The 25,268-nt window shown below is 44.3% G+C and overlaps 1 protein-coding gene across 1 annotated transcript in view; it reads left to right on the plus strand.

Annotated features, from left to right (window-relative positions):
* LOC142958372 (cadherin-4-like) overlaps nucleotides 1-25,268 on the plus strand; it is a 212,241-nt gene that overhangs the window by 81,380 nt on the left and 105,593 nt on the right. Inside the window, exon 3 of the mRNA XM_076099790.1 lies at nucleotides 11,243-11,266. Within this exon, the coding sequence (XP_075955905.1) occupies nucleotides 11,243-11,266 (24 nt within the window). The remainder of the gene's footprint in view (nucleotides 1-11,242; nucleotides 11,267-25,268) is intronic.

Genomic DNA, 25,268 nt, shown 5'->3' on the forward strand with positions numbered 1-25,268 from the left:
TGTGTGGTAGTTTGGCGTAACACTGTTCCACAAGACTGGCTTTCACCCCTGCACCCGCTAACATCCCAGAAAACCAAAATAGACAGAAATAAATATATAAAAAAAGTTGTTGTCTTTGCAGTGGGAAGACCTTGAGACTAAGGACAAGTTACTTTTAGCCCACCACAGATTTGTTTTACCATAAGGCAATGGACTGGATTGAAATGAGTTTTCTCTGTTAATCAGTTATTATCTGTGCTGATTGTAGCCTACAACCTTTTAAGGATTCTTAAAAAAGAAAGAAAATCACCAAAAATACACAGTTTATCGTCGCCACTCGCTGGGACGACAGACATTATGGTCAGATGTTTTACTTTCCGACAGGACTTGAACACATCGTGTGACAAAAGCAACCAAATCAAAGCTAAAAATTTTGATATTTCATCAAAAGCTCTTTGTTAGCACAAACCTGATCCAGTAGAAAACATTAAATTCAGCGCTCATAACTGGGCAGCTATGGTTGACTCGGCTGACACCAACAGTCATGTGACAGAAACTCTGTGAAACAGCTGAACTGCAGGCTGCTGAACACAGAGGAGAGGACCAGAGAGATTGTAAGTGGAAGTTGTAAAAATGTAAATAAGTCAATTGATGTCAGCACGTCGAGCCTCACTTTGTTTTTAAAAATGAACACAAAATGTTGGATAAAGTTGTGTCGTAGTAGCGCTTAGTCGAAGCTAATTGATGAGATAACTTTGTGATTTAAGATTTGCAATTGTGTCTCCGTGCCTAAGATTAAGGCTTGTTTTAACGGATGATTGCAGCAAATTTTATGATGACATATTCTGCTGTAAATTTTTACAATTTTTACAATTTTCCATTTATTTCGAGATGTATCTGCAACAACTGTTCCTGGAAATGATTACATGTGTTCTACTGCCTGTTATTCTGACCGTCAGACTAAAAGCTTTGCCCTTTACTAGATGTAATGTAGTTAATTTAGCTTTTTTTTGTCATATGTTATCAATAACAAGAAAAAGACACTATTTATGCTTAACGGGAGCCGCGTATTTAATTCCACACAAAGGATACGCTCATGATGTGCTGCAGCTATATGCTGCGTGCTCTGACTGAATGATTAGGTTGGAGATGCACAACCTAGCCCGAGGCCGATGTAATTCCCTGTCTCATCCTCAAACCTCGTCTTCATTATTAAGGTTTTATGGAGAAGTGCACTGAGGGTGAAAATGAGAACATTTGTTATGAACATTTGCTCGTGTGTATGTGAAATAGTAAGCAATAAAAAAAAAACATTAAAAAAAAAAAAAAAGGGAAAAAACATTTTCTGTGAGCTATTTTGTGGTAAAAGCTTCAGACGGAGATTATTGCAATGGATATTATTTTGTGGAGTAATTTACTGCAACAACAGCTCCGAAAACGTAGATTACAACATACTGAAATAATGTGCAACAGCTGTTAAACCGTTTGATAATTCAGTGGTCTTGGTTTGAGACTGACTCCGTACCTCTGTCTCCTGTTTCATCCTTTCACGCCAGCATAATGTACGACTAACTAACTCAAGAGCATCTACTGCTGTAGCATCATCAGGTTCAGCGTTCATTTAAACACATTAAAGCACAGTATCTTTGTTAGGAGGAAAACAAAAAGACCTTAATAAATCCCGATTAATTAAAAGAAGCAAGGTTATATTTACAGAAGACTACATACCACTTGTTTGCTACAATAACAGAAGTAAATACGCATTTTGTAGCTGCTGCTGTCTTTGCTTTGATATTGAAGCTTTCTGTCAGCATATGCAATGCAGTAGGTTTGTATGTGTGTGCGTTAGCGTTTTTGTGAGTTTCTCAAGCGCTGATTACGAAACACACGACAACATTTTATTTCCTCCACTACATTAAGTTAAGCAGTGTTTTCTGCAAGTGTCACCTGCTCAATATTTGTTGTTCAGTAGAGTGGAGACTCTTCATGTCGGTTTTTCGCACAATGCCTTTGATTGAGTCGATTCAAGAGTATTATTCGCATTCCGTCATATACGGGCACCCCTTAACTATTGTGTCTTTTTGAACACTGTAATCAGACTAGCTGTCGGGACGCCTCGGTGACTACTCGGATAAAGTGTTTCCTTTCATTATTGTAATCATGTACTTCCCCATCCCTCTGCCTCTTTCTCATTTTCCTCACTTCAAGATGTATTGTATGTGTTGAAGTGTAGCAAACCATGTATTCATTATTTTTGCTCTTAAGAGTCCAGCACTTATGCCAGACACCTGCCAAGACCTCACGCAGAGAGGGAACAATGGGAACAGGTGAGTAGGAGAAAGGCATCACGGAGATAGGCGCCGCAAAAAGACGGGACAAGGGTACAATAAGGAGAGAAAGAAAAAGTGGGCAGGAGAGTAAAAAACAAAAAATCTCCTGTGGACAGCTGCGGGGGAGGTTAAAAAGGGAGAGGAGATGGGGAGGAGGACGGAGGGTGCCACTACTTCTCATCCTTTGTCTGATCTGTGGGTGGCAGTGATGACTGATGGAGAACTACTCAAACTGAAGGTCATATCCGAAGCCCTGCCATTTAGACTGCCACTGTCGCAGGGGAAGGGATAAATAAAGCTCTGACTCTCGTGTTTATTCACCCCGCTTCCTCTGTGGCTTTGTCAAAGGAGCAGCGAGAGACAGACGGATGAAGCAGGAGGAAGAAAATGGAAGATAGGATTGTCAATGGATGATTCCGAGATGTCTAAGTAGGATTCATCTTATCGTTCTTATTTTTTACAAAAGACATTCACCCACTGACATCCTCAGATTAATATTCACTTTCAACAGTAAGAGTCTTGATCCTCCTTGTTATTCTGTCAATCTACAACACGCATTTTTTAAATGTATTCCTGCTACATATTGATTTGTATTTCCTTTTGACATTCCTACAATAGGGATGGTGAGTGATGGGAATGAAATAGAGCTTTTCTTCAAATCCTGAGCAGGATTTTGGTGATCAGTATGATCATTTTGCACAAGAGAGAGAACAGACAGCGATGGCAATTACATAAACATTTATCATCGAGTCATGTACAGCCCGAATCGGGCGAGACAAATTCCTGGAGGAAGATAAACTGCAGCAAACACCATGTTTCTGATTTTGGTCTGCCCAGATTGTCACAAGACTGAAGGACAGCAGTCTATCACTGCTCCAATGTCCCTGCAGTCTGGCCGGGACACAGAGCTATTCGTCTGGCGCTGGAGCCGGACGTTCAGACGGGGCTGTTATCCCCCCAGGCAGGGCCGAATTCTTTGGGCCAGACGACCTCGCTGCCCAGACTCTAATATCTGATCAAGAACCATCTGCTGGAGCTGCCAGAGCCCACACGCCCCCACAGACCTCTCCAAGGAGAGCCCGGTGGGAAATCAAGCTATTAGCAGTGCAATTAGAATGATTCTGATCACCGTTTGAAAAGCAATGCAGCACAACAAAATCACCACAGGGATGACACTTTTGCTGCTGTATTGATTTGGGAGGACGCCGAGCCATTCCCGCTCCCTCACTCTGTGTCCCGCTTTCTCACTTGGCCTGCATGGTGATCACGTGATCTGCCATTTATTCAGCTTTTTTGTAAATCTCCCCCAAAACAGCAGCTTGTGTTGAAGTATTTGATGTGTGTTTATTTAAATATTAATTTTTTCAATTGGTATTTTTCATCCAGTTAGATTTTTTTTTTCTTTTGAAATATATAGATGCCCACACTTGGGCACACACAAAGGTTCAAGGTTTCATTTATTGTCATTGTACAACACAGGGTTCCGCAACAAAATTAAGTTTGTTATCCCAGTTTACTTCATAAGAAAAACACACACAGAAAAGCAGCAAAACTATATTATATGTGTAGAAAGAAGCTGCTCTGAAGTCGGCAGCTGATACTTCTGTATCTCTTGCCAGAAGGCAGCAGGGTCAACGCGTCTTTTTAATATCTTTTGGACTCTTCGCAGGCACCTCTTGTCACTAATATCCCTGAGGCTCAGTAAATTGGTACCAACAATGTCCTGGGTGGTCTTAATCACCCGTTTTAGAGCCCTCCTGTCCCGTGCACATCTCATGCCAGTTTGAGTTGTTTCCAGTCAGACTGCTTTATATTGATCCTCTGTTTAAGTGCACAAGAACTTGGCACAGGCATTTTGCCTTCTGAAGTTTCCTCAGGAAATGCAGCTGTTTTTGAGCTTTTTCCACCAGGATGGAGATGTGTGATGACCATGTCAGGTTGCTTGTGATGTTGGTTCCCAGTCGTTTTAAACTTGCTCCACCTCAGCACCATTGATGTAGACAGGAGGGAGTGTCTTCACCTCCCTCTTTTTTGTTCTAAAATCAACAATCAGGTCCTTTTACTGACCTTGAGCAATAGCTTGTTCTCTGAGCACCACTCTGCAGGAACTTTGCAAAGAAAAGATTTCGTGAAATCCCTGCCCAGTGGTGAATTGCTGTCATTATAGCAAAGTGTTTATGTTACAGCGTCAAGATGGGTTTTTTTTTTACGAGTGGACATGTCTGACAATACGCTTGAATGCATCACACAAAGTATGCAGAAGGTGGAAAAAGTGCAGCTCACATGAAGTTTTAATGGCCTGTGTGCGAACAGTCTCTGCTCCCACTGTGTGTCGGGCAGCACCATTCGCCAGGCCATGATAACAGTTGGTTAATGGGTAATGTGCCACACAAGAGTGATGCTGCACTCTCTGTTTTCATTTTGTTGCTGTAGTGCAGTAATTAATCCGGCTGAACCCTTTGTGCTCACAAAATAAATGCTTTCCATTTTCATTAATAGACAACTCATTAGTACATAATGAGCAAGAAGGCAGCGCTCCCCGCTCTCCCTGTGCACTACGTAGCAGATGAGCATGCGCTACACTCGACTAATTAAAACCGAGCATTGTGTTCTGTCTTCTTGTTTTCTTCTGTGAAAGCGCCACAGGCGTTTGCTTTTAATGCATTACTTCAATGAATCGTGGTGTGTACTTTTTTTTTTTTTTTACAAATAAGGAGAAAAGACAGAATACAACTACCAAACTCAAAGTCTGTGTATCAATGTATGTCTCCAACACATCTGTATATTGCTTGTGCTTTGTGTTTTTTTTGTTGTTTTTTACACAAACAACTTTCTCCAAACTTTCCCATCCATCAGTGTTTCACCATTGATGCATGGTTATACACACAAAGGTTTAAATATAATGATTAAAGGCAGCGACAAGCTGTCTGGATGATGGTCTTTAGCTGTCAATGGCTTTTCATCAGGACTGTAATTTGGAGCTTCCTGCTAAAGGTGACATCATCCTGTTACCTCCAAATCACCTGTTGTCACTGGCAGAATAATCGTGGTTCTGACTTTGGTTTCTCTCAAGAGATGTTGAGAAAGGTCATCCACTCTGGTCACTCAGGATTCTACATCCCCAGGAGTGGAAGTAAAAGGGAACTATAGCACGGTGCAGACATTCCACACAACACAAAACATATGAATCATATCAGAAATTATTAATTTACCAGCCTCCTAGACTCATGAATGTTCCTATAGAGTAAATTGGTTTCTAATCACATTATTCATGTTAGAAAAAATAGCTTAAGACGTAAAAAGACTGTTAACTATTAATACTTAATAGCGCCGTTAGAGCTTTTTGCTGTTTTTTCACAATTTTTGTGTTTGGGATTTTTTTGAACAGGATCTTGACTCGAAAACTAACACGCTATGAAAACTAGCATCAAGATAGCATCAGTGGTTCTGCTGCTCAATCGCCAGTTACAACACGTATTACCACAGCCTACAGTTTGCTAGCTAGCAGTGGTGTACGGGCAGACTGGGAGGAATCCCACTGGGCCGGTGGACCATCCATAAAAAAGCCATCAAGTTTGTACCGGCAGTCCGGCCTCGTCTGTCTCCTTATCGGCCTTATCCGTGTGCCTGTCAATCGGGTCTCTCATCAGAACGTGTTGCAAGCGTGTTACAGTTAAATTGATGTCATAGTAGCTTATTCCACTGTTGAGCAGTGGATAAATTGTTTTGAGCGTTGAAACCTACTCTTTTAGACTCGTTAGTTTCACATTTGCCTGGGTGCCTCACCCAGACTTGTACATCCAGGTCAACGGTCCCGACTGACTGGTGTCACCATTACACCACGTAGTCGCCGCTTTGCTTCGTAACTTTATTAACTGATGAGCTGTCACTGGCCACTAGCGAGCGTGATAAAGAGACGAACAGCTACAGCGTTGGAATTCATCCTAATTACATTATAGAGATGATATATCAATAGCGGTTAATCATCTGAGGACAGACACATTTGTTTCTTTCGCAGTCTGCACACATTGCTGCACACTACATTCTTTACACGGCTCACATGCTGCCACACGTGCACATGTGCAGTCGCACTCGCACAAAGGTGATATATTTCTGCGTGCTTACTCGCAGCGCCGTACAGCGATGGCGTGGGCTTCGTTTGTGCAGATGAAGCGATGATTAGCCGTAAGGATTCCTCGCTTCATGATGAGGATAAAATCGAACCCAATTTCTGGCTGTAATTTAAACTATTCCCTGAGCGGACCGCTGGAAGGCCACAACTTTAAGAGGTCAATAGAAGACAGGTTTCCAATATCAGTCTAATTCAATCAGTCTGGGATGTATAGTGTATGTTAAGAATCAGGGGGTGATTCTTTAACACTTGACGCATACATTTGCCTTACCAGAGAGCCAGCATGCATCCACAGCCTCAGCTCTGTGCCTGGCTACTCCTCATCTGTAATGGACCATCTGCATTACAGTATGTCAGAGACTGCCGCGGGTCGATTTTAATTAATAATGTCTCCAAAACTGTGGTTTTAGTGTGATTTTTAATGCTAATTACCAAAAGTTTTTTCCCCTTTTTTTTCCCATTATCTTCTGTGTGCTGAGTTTAATGACCCGAGAGCATCCGAGTAACTCTGAAATCCATCTGTATAAACTTAAGAAATGCTGAGCAGCGATCGGGAAATTAACTGCGCTCCCCTTTTAATACCCAAACGGAGGATTTCAAAGATCTAACGGTGTAAACAATACAGTCTAGCCCTCGGAAAGGGCTGCTGTACAATATTCATGTGTCAAAAATGATCCAGCTGGCCTCACATCAAGGGTCACACTGGGGAAGTGTAACACAGTGTTTGTGACTGCGCAAGGTTGAAAGACTCAAGGAAGGTGAGAGTAAGAGGGGAAAAGAGGTGAATCTAAGAAATGTGTACTATCCGCTGAGAGACTTTTTTTCTCTCCTCGCTACTATCATTAACTACAGTTATATCCATCACACAATGTTTATGGCTTTAATCGAGTTGCGTGCAGGTGTGCCAATCCTTCATTGAGACATGCAGTAAGGCTAGAAAGAAGCAGCTCATTGGTCACAAAAGAGAGGAAGGATTATCAATCAAGTTGAAGCTTTCCTTGCATGTCATGCTCTCTGTTTTGATGCTCACAAGTGACAGATGGCACAAAAATGTGCCAAACTCTGCAGAAAAGTGCCGACAACAAACAGACGCTGACAGTCATGTACGGTGCAATGTGTTCGTCAACTTCTACAACGCGGCACATTCTGCAACGCGGCAACTTCTGCGTTATTCGTTATGTGAGAGCGTCGGGGTGTAAAAATGCAACTGCGACTCGATAAATAATCTTTTTTTGTGTGAGTTCCTCCTCAAAATGACCCGGGACAAAGGAAGACTCGGCTGGTGCAGGGGGACGTGGTGATGATGTGAAAGCTGTAGTGGTTTCTTCAGCTATAGTGTAGTGGTTACCACTGCTGCCTCCAGTGTTTCAAAATACAAACCTGCTCCCGGCTGAGGCAAGCAGGTTGGCACTTTGGTTTAGCGGTGCCCGTTTTCCTAGCTTGCCACTTAGCATGTCCATGGCTACCGCAGGAAGGACACACGGGGAACAATGGTGGAGTTCATTTTAATTTGCGGGTATCCTAAGTTATATGACACATCTTCACCGCTGAACAAGCTCTGACGCTGGGTTCTTTGTTTTGGGCCAAGAAACAGTGTTATGTTATGTAATTACGTGTCTGATTAACTAGCGCTGTTGATGTGCCAAACGCAAAGCTTTGTCGGTGACGCTTGTCTCCGCTCCACAGGGTCAGAGCTGAACCCTGTTGTCTCTCAGCCGACATGAATTTTTAGGAACTGCCCACTGTGTGCAAGCATCCTTTTTTTTTTCTTTTTTCTTTTATTTATCCAGATCCAGAGATTTGGTGTAAAAGGCCGGTCTTACTCTGAGTATTTACTAATTCAAGCACAGCAGCTTCCCTGTGTGCTTCAGTGGGAATACAGTGAATGAAGCCTGGCCTTTAGGGCAATGTCAAGTTGACAGTTTTTCATGTCTCTGACTTCTTACTTCTCCTCTGTTTATTGGCCTTCTATGTATTGGCACCAAAACGAGGTAAATAGATGTCATTTTAATGTTCTTTGTTTGCCTTTTGACTTTTTTTCCATTTAAACTATAGACATCCTACTACATTAAAGTGTAAGGTTAAGAGGGTACATGTTGGCTGAATACCGAATCGTCTTAGCGTCTGTCTTTCTCTCTGTCTTTCATGATTTTGGCCAATTCTTAACTTTACAAGGCTTCCATACGTACTTGGCTGTATTGACATTCGGCCTACTTTACATAATGCTCAAACCCACGGGGCCACTGCAGTGGGTGTGTGGGCACATCAAAACACCACTCGCATATTCACTGCAAATTAGTCTCCAAATCCATATAAACCACTGATAGCTGGGAAGAAAATGCAATAATCAATGGCGGAGGCTTTCTTTACCTCCCTAAACAGCAGAGATGTTTATGTGTGCTCACACCAATCAGCATTGTGTCTCTGCTTTGACCCAGCCGATGGAAGAAGTGCTTTTTGTTATTATAATTTATTATCAACGAACTGGTATGTGCGTGTGCTCATTATTTATCATTATCAGTGTTAATAGAGAGCATGTTGTACATTTTCCCCACCCAATATATTATGTATCTGTGCACAGAGAGAGAGAGCGACACTCGGTGTAGGCCCCTTCTGGTTTTTGCAGGTAATACGTCCGGGGAATGAAACAAATATAACTGAAATTATGCCTTGTTATATTGAAATGATATCAAGATGGAGTCGCGTTGTCTCCAGCTTTTTGTTTAGCCTCTGCAAGCTCTTTACCAGACAGCTTGATGGAGGTGCACATTGCTATGTACTGCGTATCCACTGTACTGGGTTTTTCTCAAATGAAATTGACCTGCTACTCAACAGTAGAGTTTAGAATAAGTAGGTTTACCGGTACGATTACATTTCGTCTGTGAAATGGAGGCTTCTTTCCACGAGGAAGAGTGCAGAACGATGTAGGATAGCAGCTTGTAGCAGGGCAGAGCTGGATCTGAAGATGGTAATTGACTTTCCTTTAAGAACCTTCAAAGGATCTCCAATAGCAGGACATATGGGGCAGGATGCGTATAGGCTTTTATGGTTTCTTTTTATAGTCGTATCATTTACACACAGGTGGCATTCATCATGTTTATGCTGGTCATTGACACAGTTATCTGAGGTTTTGTTGCTGTAGATCTGACGTGGCACACTCGTACAAAAAGGAGGAAGAGAAAGATAAGAAAATGCACGAGGCAGTTTTGTTTAAGACCCTTATTTTAATTTTCACGAGTTTGTGTACCAATGTTAAAAGCTTCACCTTAAAGCACTCTCCTCTCCTTTTCTCTCTTTTTGTCTGTTTTTCTAGAAATGTTTCTTAATCTTTGGGAAACTGATCATCGACTTAAAGTAGTTTGAAACCTTGAAGACGGTATACTTGTGCTACAAGCACTTGCCAGAACATGTCTGTTTGACAAATTCTACGGTCTTTTCTTTTTAAATATATAACCGCAGAGTAGGAGGAGGATACGGGCCGGTGATTGGGACATGTTGGGTAATACGTTATCGTCTCTGTGGCTACCCCGGAGGTTTTAACAGTGGCGAGAGTTTGTAAGCCCTCGGGCTAAGAAGGAAATGGACCAAGGATTTTCTTTTAGTGATGAGCTTGACTGCGCTGGACTGTGAGAGTGCTTCACTAACTAATTATTTGAAGCCTCCTCTCAGATTAGGGTAGACCTGCAGAGCTTTATGGACAGTCGCATAGCAGACAATCAGACCATGTAATAACCGGAGGGCCAATATTTGCTCAAATCCACTGTAACACCTCGCAAAACAAAAGTGTGTAAAGCCCTAATGCTCAGTCCAATCCCAAGCTACACTGCCTCGATAAACACCGAAGCCACCCCCACAATGGGCGCCATCTTTACTCTGGCAATTAGGCAGAGCTTTGGATTATCACTTCCTCAGCCCAGCACACCACAAATCCATCCGGATTCAATTATTCCCCTCCCATGTCTGACCATTTCGGCTTTTTTGGGCACATGGCCAGTACAGAAATGTTCTAAAGGATTTCAACTGCTGCAAGAACAAAGTTATTATTAAAAAATGATTTGCTTTTTATTTATTCCTGGATCCCTACAAGTTTGACAAATCTATTAAATAAAAATGAAACCGTGGGAGCTTACAAACACTGTCCTGGTAAATATTTTATGAGAACTATAAGCTGGAGTTACTGTGTTTTTCTCCGTCACAAAAACACGCCTCACTCAGTTTTTCTTCTTCAGTGTTGTATAAAATAAAAACGTGTTGCAGTACATCCTTCCCTCCGAGCAGCCCGTGTTTTGATCCACGCTTTGTGGGCGAGCGGTGTGTCTCTAGTGGGCTCCGAGTGAGAGCCTAAAATGCTTACTGAAAGGATGATTTGCTCTGTCTCGCCGCAACCTCAAAGTTTTTATTTTTTGTAGTTTTTATTTTCTGTGTTATTAGAAAGCTCACTCAGGGTAAATTGTGTAGGAGATCAAGGGTTCGCAGGTGTCTGGAGACTCTCGTCTTTCTACTTGAGGCCTCTCTGCGATGTGTTTGCTCAGATGCCTGGTCTGTCCTTGTTTGGTGGGCGGGGGGGGGGGGGGGGGGGGAAACTGCTGTGTGTATTATTCAGACACACCTACCGTCCTAGTCCCTATGTGTGTTCGCATATTCAAGCGTGCATGAGAGTGCTTAAGTGTCTGTTTATCCTCTTGGGTGGCCCGTTTCCCTCCCAGCAAACCGCTGCCGTGGCTGTCATCTCCTGCTTCTTATGTGTGTGCCTGTCAGCTCCTAACAGATCCCTCTTTGTGTCTCCTCTTTTTATCTACAGATACCACAGTGTCATCACAAAAAGGTAAGACAGCACTCAACTCAGTCACCTGTGGATCCCCATGCGTCTTCAGATGGGTGACGCGCGCTTGTGTCGCTCTGTGTGTATTCTCTCTCTCTTTTTTTTTTTGCCAATGAGATGAAAAAAAACATGTCATGGCGTTGGTGATGTTGATTTGAATTTGAGTCGTTTGGTGTTTCTGCTGCAGAACAATCTGTTTGATTACAAACTCAATCACTCACACCCACTGACACCTAGACTAAATTATCCCGCCATCCCGCGACGACGGAGAGCGCAGCATCGCATTGCTTTCTCTGTGAGTCTTCTGTTAAGACTAATCACAGTTCTGTTCCGACTCCTCCACACTTTCATGTGTATGGTAATGTGAGGTTGGGGGAGGTTATCGTTTTTTTGCATATTGGATCTTCGGGGAGAGACGGGAGGTGTCGGAGGCGGGAGACGTTTGTGGGGAAAGTACCTGTGGGCTGTTTTGATGTTTGTTAGATGATGGGGGGGGGCACACACAGTCAAACTGTCTAAACAGCTCCAGGAGGTCTTGTTCTGAGTGGCAGCCCGCAGGTGTCTGCACCCAGCAGTCCCAGAACCTCCGCTCCGTGCGTTAAAGGCAGAGGGTGCGCCACGTGCCGTGATTGCAAAAGCAGACAATCACTCGTGGGAGAACTTCCCCGCTGATTTTGTTGAAACTTTCTTTGATTCCCCCGCGGTGCTCGCGCGAACTTGGGTGTTGTTGTTTTTTTTGCGCGGGGAAGAACAGAACGCAGCTGAAAATATTGTCATTGTCACCCGGGTCTGATGTAATGTGCACAACATTAACATAAACATTAACAGCGGGGAATGCGTCTTTGAGAACGTGACAACATTTATTTTATTATTTTCACCTCGCAAAGCTTCAGATGCTTGTAGATTCTGTGCAAAGGCCTTGATGTAATACGTCTGTGTGTCGGGTTACACTCAGTGTGCCCTCGCACACACACACACACACACACACACACACACACACACACCGATGTGCGTGATGACTATGAGGTGTACGACGCTGTCAGATGGGCCCATAAAGGTAAGTGATGTGGGTTGCGGGAGCCTGACTCTCTGATAGATGTTGAAGGGGAGCAGAAGCCGCCGTGGTGTACATCATCCCTCCACAGCCACACGCGCTGTCTCTGAATGAGAGGGAGATAAATAAGGCCACGCGGCCCTGATAGTGAATGAACGCTCACTTTTGTCAGCCCGTAGGTGTCCCATGTCTGTGTCTGATTCTCTGGCGTGCTTTGTATGTCTTCCTTTTCTCCTCCCATTGCAATACCTCCAATTCAAATCCGTTTAGTGAGGAGCGTCAAACGAAAACATTCACTGTCCCCCCCCCCCCCCCCCCCGTACCACACGCCGAGAGAGCGCCGTGGAGAAAGATAGCCGGCGGTATTCATTCGTACACCATGAGTTATATCCCGGCTATACAGCGATGACAGTGCCATTGCTACTGAAGAGCCATGGGACCTTGAGGCAAAGATAGTGTACATAAAGCATGTGTTTGTGTGTGCCTCTTAAAAAGACTGGCATACAGTAAGTGTGTGAGTATAAGTGTGTTTGTGTGTGCCTGAGCATGAAAGATGGAGAAAGCAGGACGTTTGGGCGCACCGGCAATGTCGACTCCCCACAGTCTCAATCTGTATATATTCACATGAGAGTCTCCCGTCTCTTCAATGAGTACAAAGCCACAGTCCATGTGTTAGACTGAGGGGCAGCACGTAGTACTTAGGTCCAGGTAGCTACTAGGCGGTGGTTGTGTGACCTTTACCAGTGTTCCTCACCAATATCATGATTAATAAAGGACCTTTTTATAATGTGACCTTATTCTTTAGTTCACTACTTCTGTGGAACCCCCCCCCCCCCCCCCCCCCTCCCCTCCCCTACCATGACATCCTTTATCCAACACCTTTCCACCCCCTCACACTCCTCCTCCCTCTCCTCTGCCAAATGAAGTATATTTATGGCACCTGTGCTGGAAAAACAGTCTCCAGGAGACGTCCCTCTAATTTCATTTTCAAAATGCCAGCGATAAATTTATCAAATGGGCTGGATCGAATCGGAGTCACACGCAGTGCCATCCGTCATGGGCTGTCCCTCGGGGGCCCGTGGGCGTACTTAAGCCGGCCAAAAACCTCTGCTGGCAGGAGGAAAAGATGAGTGTTGAGAGGGGAGGGGGAGGGGGAGGTTCTTGATAGGAGGGGGAACCAGATGAATGCGCTGGAGAACTAACGCCGAGGAGGACGATGTTTGTGCATATCTTTACGCGCTTAGACGCTCGTGCATGAGTGCGGACGCATGTGTGTGCAGACAGAGGTCAATACTAATTCTTCAACACATCACTGCCTCACGATAGAATCTCAGTTAAGCACTTTGTCTGTCAATGCGCCGGCGTAATAATTGATTAATTGCAACACGAGCTAATTGATTGTTTTGCTCGATTTTTTTGCATTTGTAAATCCCTCTCAGTTCAAACGCCACGTTGAGCTTCCTCCCCTCCCCCGCCTCTGAAAACTCCAGGTTCACACGCCCTGTGCCCTCTCATTTCCCCCCGTCCCGTCTCTCACGTCCTCATCCCCATGTACCTGGCTTTGGCACCTTTGCCTCTCTCTTTAAATGCCTTTGTGCCTGCTTTCCTTTTGTTTCACCCCCTCTTTCCCGCCGCCTATCTTTTTCCTTCTCCCCTCAGCATTTATCACTGTGCAGGTTAAGCCAGGCGTGAGTGAGGGTAAAGCAGCTTAGTACTAACAGGGCTAATGAAGTCGGGCCCCGTATTCCTCTGACGGGGATCAGTGGCGCCACTCTGTGAAGCCTGTCAGCGTTTAATGATTAGATGAAACATTCAGACTCCCGCTCCGAGAGGACAGGCACACTGATACGTGGTAATAAGCAACTGTTGTCTCTCTTACGCAGATCCAAAAACATGCATGTGCACGTACTCACCACGCAGGCACATAGATGACATGCACAACATGGCATCAAAGGTATGCACGTCAAAGTGATTGGAAGAAAGAAAACAATGAATGGCAAGAGATTCAGAGAACAATCTGGCAATTGATTCCTGTCTGGGGGAGAAAGAAAGTAAGCTGCGGGCGAGAGATTTACCCCTCGCATTGATGAGCAGATTGTAAACAAGTCCACACGCTCTATTCAAGATGCTTGCTGTGATCCGTGATTTTTTTTGCTGCTTCTCATTTCTGCTGAAAAAAAAGAGAAAAAACAGATAAAATATCAATCAAGGAACACCAACATCTCTAAAGCTTTTTGAACATTTCAAGTTCTAAATCCTATCAGATAGATTTTTATCTTTTCCTCCTCTGGTGCACATGCATAGCAGCTTCATGTGCGGGGGTGCCGGAATGTGTGGAGTAAGTATGTCAGCAAGGGAGCCAGTGTCAAAGTTGGGGGGGGGGGGGGGTGTTTTGTGTGTTTTTTAAGTGTGACAGAGTGACAGAGGCGACGGTTGGGTCGACAAGCTGCCTGTTTGTCAGAGCGAAAGGGTGCCTGCGAGGGCTCGGCTGCTTTTTGCCCCATTAGCCACACATGCTAATTTACCCGTCAACTTACATCTACACAAGGAAGCGACACAACTTCTCTTTCTCTGTTCCTCTCTCTCTCTCTCTTCGCTCCCCTCCTTTCTAAATCTCTGAATTTCCGGATCTCTCCCTCGTTACATTTCGTCTTCCTTCCATCGCTAAATTGGAAACATTCCGTCTTCACACCGGTAATTTCTCTCCCTCGTGTGAAATGACTTGTTTAGCTCCAGTTGAGCAATCATGAGGGACAATAAATACATGTATTTGTGCCTCCTTGCTCCTTGGTTTCGCGAAGCCTCCTTTAAAGTGCTTGAGGAATCTGCTTGAAAATATAGTTTTGCAAGGATTGAACCTTAATTTCAGCCAATTATTGATGTAAACTCTCTAATCGTTAGGAATATGGGGCATCTGGCTCCTCAGAGCAGAAATCTGAACCCGATGGGCAGGCCAGCTCTTTGCAGGGCAGCTCCGTCCCCATCAGTGTGTGTGTGTGTGTGTGTGTGTGTGTGTGTGTGTGTGTGTGTGTGTGTGTGTGTGTGTGTGTGTGTGTGTGTGTGTGTGTGTGTGTGTGTGTGTGTGTGTGTGTGTGTGTGTGTGTGTGTGTGTGTGTGTGTGTGTGTGAATGAGAGGCCGATTGTGAATCTTAAGGTAGACAAACGCTTTATATGTGCAGACCATTGACCATTTCTCCATTTTATATTTTGCCTGGAGCTGCTGAGTTTTAAGTCTATTAATAATTTACCTTCAACATTTCCTCCCTCCTCTTCTGAGAGTTTGGTAACTCACCTTTTAGCTAAAGGCTACTTCTGACAGCACTGACTTACAAAGAAGACACCCAAATAGGAATTAAGAATTAAGGATCTCTATAACCCAAATACAGAAAATGTGAGTGCAAAAAAACTAGGCTGCTGGTTTATTTTGGCACTCGAAAAGAGCACATCACTGTTCAACATAGCAATTAGAAATGCCCACAGCTTAACTCTCAAAATTGGTAACTGATAATCACAATGCAGTAATCCTCATGTGATCTTCTCAGCTATTAACAGCCTCTCAAATCCAGCTCCAAAAAAGCCTCTCTGACACCATTGTTGCACCAGAGTGTGAGGAGTGTGCGGCGTTGTTCAGAGGCACCATAGTAAACATCAAGTTGACTGCTAGCGACTGTAGGGCGTAAATAATGATGTGTGAGGGACCTTGTCTGGGCTCATTAAAAAAAATAATAATGCAATTAAAACCTCATCATGCCCACTTGATCCTGATGCTGCCATTTTAAAACCCATCTCTTAACCTCTAATGTTCTTTATGGGCGTTTCAATGTTTGAGTAACTTGTACCTTATAGTGCAATATAGAATGAAACTGGAAGTAGTAAATAATGGTAATTACATTTGCTGTGAGAACTGTTGTAAGTAATACTGTTCTAAATATCACAAGATATATCTTAAAAGTATAGACATTAAATCATTTATAACCATTATGACGTATGAGTAGTAGTTACAAGCAGGAGTAGGTTGTAGTGTCTATTGCTCTTCAATGTTAGAGGTGCAGATTTCCATGTTTTCATTGTACAAAGTGACGATTTACAACCGTTCGAGTTTTAATTTACACCAGTACACTCAATTGGTGGGAGCAGGGTGTCTTAGTCATTTCTTTATTTGTCAAAAATAGCTGCTGCAGATCCAATATGTATCCAAGCACCTCATGTATGACAGTCTATAAAATCCACTTATATTCATATTACTTAATTTGTAATATGTGTGTGGGATCTGTTTTTTTTATTCCATGGAAGATAATTGCCTTCACCTTCACAACTTCATGTCAAGACCCGAACAGACTAAACTATTTCTATCTTCATTCCTGTTTGTTGACTTAATTGGTTGACAGTAATTACACGGTGAATATTGCTAATAACAAGCTGGGTAATGACAACAAAATATACAAATTCTTCTTTGTGTGGCAATGTCAACTGACTTCATATCCTTGTGAAAACATGATACTCTAACACATTATAATATCAGCTGAAGTCATTATTTTGATTATTTTCAGACATCTGCGTTCATAGCAGTGTGCATCTAAAGTGCTCCGTTGATCACATGTCTGTCATATGGTGGTACAGGTGGTGCTTTGATTTACTTTGATTCGCATGTTCTCTTTTATCAAAATGAATATAGACATGCTAGTTGAAATTGAATTTGAAGTTTTCCTCTCTGCTCAAAATGTTGCTGTGGCTGTCCAAGGCTGCCCACACACAGAAAACGCTACCATCCTTACTCTAATTGAATTTATTTCTGCTACCATCAACCTACTCCCACGTTTTTCTTGAATGCAATTAAACTGCCCAAAGCCCTGAGTGTGCTGCGGTAAAACAAGTTGCTTTTGAGTTTCCAATGCAGACTGCAACATGCATGTTCACACGCACTCATTCATTCATGACTGCTACTAGCAACAATGACTGAGAGAGTATTTGTGGACTTGCATGGTTTGTTTTCCGCTGTAGGTCCTGCTCATGACACTCTGGATACCTGCGCTAAGGACCATGATTACTTCGACCTTAATAAATATATATATTTATTTGATATTTATATTATTTTTTTAATTCAATTGTGTGTACTCTGCAGGAGAGAGGGGTCGTTATAGACATGATCTTGTCTACTAACTCCTAATAAGGCCCGTGATATTTAGGATTTAAAGGCCACCACAAGACACTGTAATTTCACCATGCCCCCCCCCCCCCCCCCCCCCCCCCACAATTGAAATCTCTCTGCAAGGATTGGTGAAAAAAAGACATTGGTTGTGAACGGTATCACCTGTGCATGAAGCGGAGGTAGCTGTTATCTGCGACAGTGTGAAGGGCTCTTCGTTATTGCTCACAAGAGGCTGATAATGCGTTTTGTTTTGCCACGCTAAACCCTGCAACATGTCCGATTGTATTATAGCCAGCGATAAAGATAAAGACAAAGCCACACAGAGGGAGCCTCGGCAGACCCACATCCTGGACTCATTAAGGCCGCCTGGGCATTGAAACATTTCTCAGGCAAAGACAGAGAGCAGATGAAGGCAGAGACAAGTATAGCAAAAAGGAAGAGAGACGGAAGTAAACTGATCACCACTCTTTCTTGTAGAATCTTGTTCTTAAGCCTCAGCTGCCAATTAGATATGAGAGCAGCCTGTTCCCTTGACGGATGAACTTAATTTGATATGCTGTAGTCTGCTCAGCGGGATGCCACGCTGATTCCACTGGTGGATGGAGTTTTCAGACCGTCCATACAGGCTAAGTGTAATTGACTGATGTAGAGATAGAGACGACAGCTTATCATAAATGTTCTCTCTGTGGTAGAGCGCTTCCATTTAAAAGGTGCATCAGCTCTGTATCTGATGGCGGGTGGCAGGTATCTGGAAGATTAGAGCGCGGCTGCGCGACCCGGGCGATGCTTGCGTTGCATCGTGGTGTCACCCAGGAACGGAGCAGGCGGTGATCCCGTGGAGCAAATCAGTCTTTGTCAGGATTCAAGAACATGGTATTGTCACGGGGCAACCTGCTCCGAGTCACTTAGACGATTCATACATCTCTGTCTGTTTACTGACAAGGCGCCACAGTTGGGCTCGGAGCCCTACGGGGGCTGGCATGGCCGGGGAAGCGGGTGGCATATTGCACCCAGCAGGACAGCTCCTATGTGGGCCCTGCTCGGCAGAGGGATTTGGCCAGCTTGGATTAGCTCAGCAGGGTGAAACAGAGGGATACCGACAGGGAGTGAACGACAGAGTGCATCAATCTCTGCTCAGTACACGGATACCGGAGAAACCAGAGAAAAAGCGTCTGAGAATCGTGGTGAGTCTTCTACACACCAGGGAAACATGAAACCACCCACACCTCCGCCACTTGCCGTAAACCCTGAGCCACATTAATCATCAACAATCACACACATTACATTCGTCATCATCTTTTGAAATATGTTCAGAACTTTTTTGCGCACTTTTTGATTTCTCCTGTTTACGTTTAAACACAGCTACGCATTGCTCAGCGAGGGTGTGTGAATATTCATTCAGATGCCCGTAATGAGATGAACACATCTCTTGACTCCACAGTCTCACTAATTAGGCAGGCTTTTTCCTTCGACAGTGCTGCGCTCTCAAACCTTCTACTGCTCCAAAGCGTGTCACTGCAGTAACGGCAGATGGGTGTTTTAATGCCAAAAAATGAATAAGAAAGTTGAATAGTTGAAAATCCACAAACGGGAAAGAACGCGGAGCCAGTTGCCTCTGACAGACTGCGGACGAAACGTGCCTTTATTCTTCGCTCGAGCTGGTTCATTTCCGTCCGAGGGATGGATCGTGTCCAACAGTTTATTCCCAAACTTCAGATGCAAAGTTTTCTGACACCAACGAGGGCCAAGAAAATGAATCGGGGCCTGGACAAATTGGCATCGCTCACACAAGCCCAGTGGGAAGAAATTCTCAAATGTAGAAGTCATGTCTTACTTCGGCTCTCCCCCAGCAGCGTCCAGACTCCCTCTGATAACTATTCTCATTTTTACCATTCACACGTTCACAGTTTATTCTGTTGAGTTTATGTTTTTTGCGACACGAGCCAATGCACGGACGCATTTAAAGCAAATCCTTTCCTTACTGCTGTCATCCCTTCGGGCTCATGTAATAATATTATGTTCTGTTAGAGACATTAAGAGAGAAGAGCAAAAGAGGAGGTGATAAAGTATCACGTCGTGAGGTGCGTTTGCTGCATCGGGCGTTTAGGCCCCACATTCCCGTCTCCTAACGTCGCAGAATTCCCACGGTTCCCTCCCCTTCTTTGAAACCAAACAAAGAAAAGCTGCGGAGGCGTTCTCGTTTGGAGGCCATTCGTAGGGGCGAGAGAAGGCAAACCGCGGTGCATAAACAGGAATCTCATAATCAATAGAGGGAGCAGGGGAAAGGACAGTGAAGGGGTAAAAGATTCAGAAGGAAGAATCGGTCAATAAATCACATTTTAATAAGTCAAAGGGATAAGGGGAGAGGATTTGATTGCCAGGTCTCTTTGGGAATGCTGCTTTGCTCCCCCGATGCCCTGATGGGATCAGGAATTACTCGTCGGCAAATGATAACAAATATTTGCGAAATGATTAGTCCACTGTATAAGCTTAGATCATAAACAACAAAACACAACATATTTGTAAAGTTATTCATCTGACATCACCCATGCATGTCTTGTGTTTCCAGTGGGACAAGTAAAGCCCTTTGGTCACCGTCCCGTAGCGCTCACAGGGCCTCACTTCTTAAGCTGAAGGTTTTTATTGTGCCACTTTAAGTAACCACTCAGCAGGAATCAGGATAACAAATTACTGCAAAGCTACGTAAGTTTCCAGTCAGCCTGTTTACCCTGGAGAGAGACGTGGCACCTAGGAAGCGAGATGGACCCAGATGGATTATTCTGGGCTAATTCCGAGCACAAATCTGCTCGCAGCCATCAATAATTCATGTGGAAGTCTTTGAAAAGTAAACACTGCTTAGCCCATTAAGAATCCAGATTGGCACGGCGCCACAATGGCACGAATACTGTACACAACTTAACTGCACATGCAGAGGGTCCGTAGTCACTACAGAACAGAAAAAAAGAAATATATCTGTATATGGAAATACGATGCTCATTAGAAGAAGCAGAATCTTTGCGGACTCGTAACCAGTACATGCTACCTGGTGCAGCATTAGCGTGGAATTGATGCTAAAGATGACAGTAGAGGGAGGCAATTAGAGTGACAGCTGGTGCTGGGATGTGTTGAGTTTTGTGGATTGATCTTCTCCGTCAGCTTTGTTTTCCGTGCACTTCAGACACATGGGAGACTGGCGCTCTCGTTCAGTCAGTAAATGCACGTATAGCTTTAATGCTGAAGAAGATCACGCTCCCTCTGCATGGTTCGGTTTTACCCAGATATCATTTGCACATTGACTTCCCCCTCCCGTTTACCCTCGGCCAATTTTGTATTTGTTTGTCTTTCATGTATTTTTTCAAGGTCTGCTTGAGACGACGAGGAGTTGCCGGGTGTTTATGCTGCTTTTATACCAATTCCCTGTCCTCAGCATTGTAATTCCCAGCTGAGCGCTACAGGATAGGGAGTGGTCTCTGTCTGTCGAATGCTCATTAGATAAAGAGGAGGTTCACGTGCTGTACTTCCGCCATTGGTATTACAGTCTGTTTGTCTGTCTGTTTATTTCTCTCTTTCTCTCATCTCGCAAAGCTCTGGAGATGGTCTTCTCAGTACAAACAGCATCTGTCCGGGAGAATAATAACATCTATAATCGTTCCCCAGAGTGACAACAGTGGGAAACAGAGTTTTTCTTCTTCTTCCCTTTTAAACTTTGCATCTCAAAATTTCTGATATATGATTCATGGACATGGAGTTTTAAGTTGCCATTGATAACAATAATGTTGCCTTAACTTATGTATGATACCTTCTTTCTGCATATTTTATATTTTCTCCTCCCTACATCTTTTGAAGCGTAGCTCATCAGTCGATGGCATTTCATGTGCAGTTGAACCCGAGAATTGCCACATTAGATGAACCCACAAAACGAGAGATAGGTGGAATAGTGTGTTCTTTGCTGGCTTTCGTTCCTTTCCCTTCAACCCCTCCTTGGATGTGGGAAATAGTCCCTGAACGCTCCCCTTTGACATGTAGCAATCAAACAGCCAGCTGCTGGAGGGAGCAACTCGTTATTCCAAAAATCGCATGTGAGGGAAAAGCCGGATCGGATTTTTGTGGCAGGTTTTCAGGCATATGGATTTATGTCTGAATGCAGAGAGGAAGGAGACAGAAGGAGTCGGCGGGGGGATCCCGTGTGGAATAAATGCTTACTTTGTACATCTGTGCAACTGTGTGTATGTAGCGAGCCCTGTGTGTGTGTGTGTGTGTGTGCACGCAGGTGAGGCACACTCATCCGTGTGTGTGTGTCTGTTTGAGCGAACATGGGTGTGTGCACACCCCAGCGTACGCTCGAGTTATCACTCTTGTGGCGGCTCACTCCATTAGCGGGTAGGGATTCCTGTGCGCTGCTCCTAGCCAGAGGAGACCAATTACAGCCATCAGGCAGCGTCGGGGGAACCGGGCTGCTCTCAGAGAGCCCGCGGAGCTGGAGAACAGAGGCTTTAGACCGGCTCCATCATTCTCCTCCGTCAGCTCGCCTGTACCTGCAGACAGGCAGTATGGGGACGTTCTGGGAGAGGTATGCAACTAAATGATACAGAGGTGTTGAGGAATCCACTGCTTTTGTATCCATGTTTTTCTGTGTTAGAGTTTTCCTCTCTTGTAAATCACATTTTATTGCATCTATTTGCATTAATGCGCTTTAAACAAAGATTGTTGTAACACTGATTATAATCGTTGTCTCCACTGTCACAAGAGACACGGTTGCAGCGTTCACTAGCAGAAGGTCAGCTCGGTCTATTACGGCATTAACACATGCAAACAAGTTATCGCCCATGCTGATTCTTAAGGGCAGCTTCAATCCAGAGCCGTAGGGCTGTGAGAGCTTGTTGACATTTCCCACAGGCTTTATGGGAAACGCTCTACCTTTTAAAAATATATATTCCAGTTCTTTCAAATGCGACTGTGGCTAAGTGGATAGCAGGGCCGTCTTTCAATCAGAGGGTTGGCGGTTCAATCCCCAGCTCCGGCTCTGCTAGTCGCATGTCGATGTGTCCTTGAGCAAGACACTTAACCCCAAAATTGCTCCCGTAGAAATGTGATAGACTCTGAATTGTAAGTCGCTTTGGATAAAAGCGTCTGCTAAATGACTGTAAAGAATGTAAACAAAAGAAAGAAAATGCGTACATTTCTCTGCTATGAATCCCGAGTTTTAATCCAATAGAGAATTAATACAGATTCAACTTGCCCCCAGTGTTCACAAGAGGGAAATTACGCCCTACTTTGGTAACTCCTTTTTGCATGACCTTATTTCGTAAGACTGACAAAAACTTATTGATTTAAAAAGAGAAGTTTTCTATGCTGTGAGGATGCTTGCTTGGGTGATTTTCAAACAACCCTGTCTCCCTAGCAGGAATGCAGAGAGAAGGAGCAGAGGCGAGGCCTTCCCAGTGGGTGTTATTATTGTGCGCTTTTCCTGCAGCCTTCCACACTAATGGTCCTCTCGTCAGCGATGCCCGACCATGCTCCGGGGCTTTGTTATAGCACGGAGGCCAGATATGTCATGCCCTGTTACAAAATAAGGCACCACATATATGAACTTCCTCTTCCTCCCTTCTTCACCCACCCCTCCACCCCTCCTCCCCTCTGCCCTAAGGATCAGTACCGTGGAAATGGAGCCCGCTCCATAGTGTCTGCTCAGTAGGTAATAACTCGCCGCTCAGGCCCAGATAAAGAGCTCCATTCATTAGAGTGGCTGCTCTTTTTTTTCCCACACAAGTGACACCTATCCCCCGGAGAGCAGCGGTGAACTGCAGGGTTGAAGCTGCAGGCACAGCCTTCGTCGGGCCCTGATTGCCTCCCTCCAAGCGATTTGGAGGAGCCTAACCCCATCTACACACCCAGCTCCCTGAGCCGCAGCCTCCATCTGATCTTCATTTCTTTCAGTGGGAATCTCTAATCGTTTTTTTTTTTTTGTAACTTCATCCTTTATTCCCTCGCCTTCCTCTTAATACACTAACTCATTGCCTCTATTATCCCGTCCGCCTTCACCTGCACATCTCCATCTGCCGCCTTAATCGCACCTCCACTCTTTTATACTCTGTTAGATTGGATGTTTCCCCCCCCCCCCTCACTCGCTTTGACTTGCTCTCATCTTCATCGCCAGCTTTGATTGTTTCTCGTCCCTCTGTCCATCCTTTGCCATCTCCTCTCCCATGCCTTTTCCCGCTCTGTACCTTTAGCATGTCTTCGAGGTCCCTAAGCATTGGAAGTCGCTGATGCATGTAGCGGTCAGCAGTGCTCATGGGTAATGTGTAGATCATTCATCCTCTGGACAGGTATGTAATAGAGGCGGGGGACGGAGGGGAGAAAAGGGGGACAGTGGGAGATCTCTGGAGGTATGAGAATCACTTTCATCTGGAATCACTGGAGCATAGAAGCAGAACTTTTCTCTCTCCTCGAGCTTCTCTCTCTCTCTCTCTCTCTCCCCCCATCTTCCTTCCCCCACTCTACTATCTCATTCCTCTCTGACTGCTCACACTGATCAGGCTCGTTAGCATTGCGCTAGCCAAGCAGCAGGATAAATCCCCTCACAAATTAGAACACAGTAGCCATTATTTAAGTCAACCCTTTCTCTTGGTTCCAGCGAGTCCTGTGTTCAGAACTGCGGAATAAAGGAAACTCACTCTCTTTTCTTCCTTCCAACATATCTCAGCGGGCACAATAGTGCATCAGAGCAAACAAAAAAGACAGAGAGCGAGAGGGAGAGAGAGAAACATCCCACAGAGATTTCCACTCTAGTGCTACTAAACCATGGCAATAGGCCTGCTACACTTGTACTGGAGAGCCAGTGGAGAGACTACCGTCAGTAACATGCATGCATGCTCTTACAGTCACCTGTGAAATAGAGCTGCGGGTAAAACAGCCCGACATGCACGCGCCTGTTATACCTGTAGCAAAGACGTGCATGCTAATGCCTTTAATGACATGACCATTCAGCACAGGTTCCACTTCATAAACTGAAATGAATGACTATTGCCTGACTAACACACACCATTTGACCTGGCACACCAGAGGAAACGATGATGTGGGAGACAAGCAAAATTGCTCATCAATCACCACCACGGATGGTCCGGCGCTCTCATCGTGTCGTAGTAATGTTCCGTGAATTGATTATGGAACGATGAGGTGGAGTAAAATGCTGCCTCTCGCACGTTTATTGCGGAGTGAACATTTTTTTTTTCTTCACGACGGCCATAAAAGGTTTTGCGCAGATGTTAATGTTTCCACGCAATCCGTTCAACGGAGTGTCAATACTGTGCATTATGTGTAATTTGGAAAGGAGACAGTGATGAAGTGAGAAGGAGAATGTGTGTGTGAGAATTAAGAAGAGAGCGATAGAGTGAGTGAAAGACACTGAGAGCCATGGGAGGTTCTGCCGAGTGGGCTTTCCACTCTACTAGTACAGAAATGATGCATATCTCCACAGCGCACACTTTAATTGCCGCTATTAATATCAGTTAAAGTTGTAATACCTATTTATTAAAACTTTAACTTTTTCTGAGACCTAATGTGAATAGCATTATGAATCTCAAGGGCTGTGCTCTATAAAAAGGCTCAGGCATAAATTATTAATGCACTACCACTTCATCTGCAAGATCTCACTCCTACAAGATTTGTTAAAAAGGAAATAGCCCAAAGGTCTAATATTAGGATGGATTTTCAACATTAAATACTCGACATGCGAGTTCCATATTTCTTGAATAATTCTGCAAAAAAAGCTGTACACGTCACCTCCACACTGCCGGAAA

Source organism: Anarhichas minor, unplaced genomic scaffold (genome assembly GCF_050575085.1).
Source record: "Anarhichas minor isolate MPS153535 unplaced genomic scaffold, ASM5057508v1 ptg000003l, whole genome shotgun sequence".
Classification (NCBI taxonomy): domain Eukaryota; kingdom Metazoa; phylum Chordata; class Actinopteri; order Perciformes; family Anarhichadidae; genus Anarhichas; species Anarhichas minor.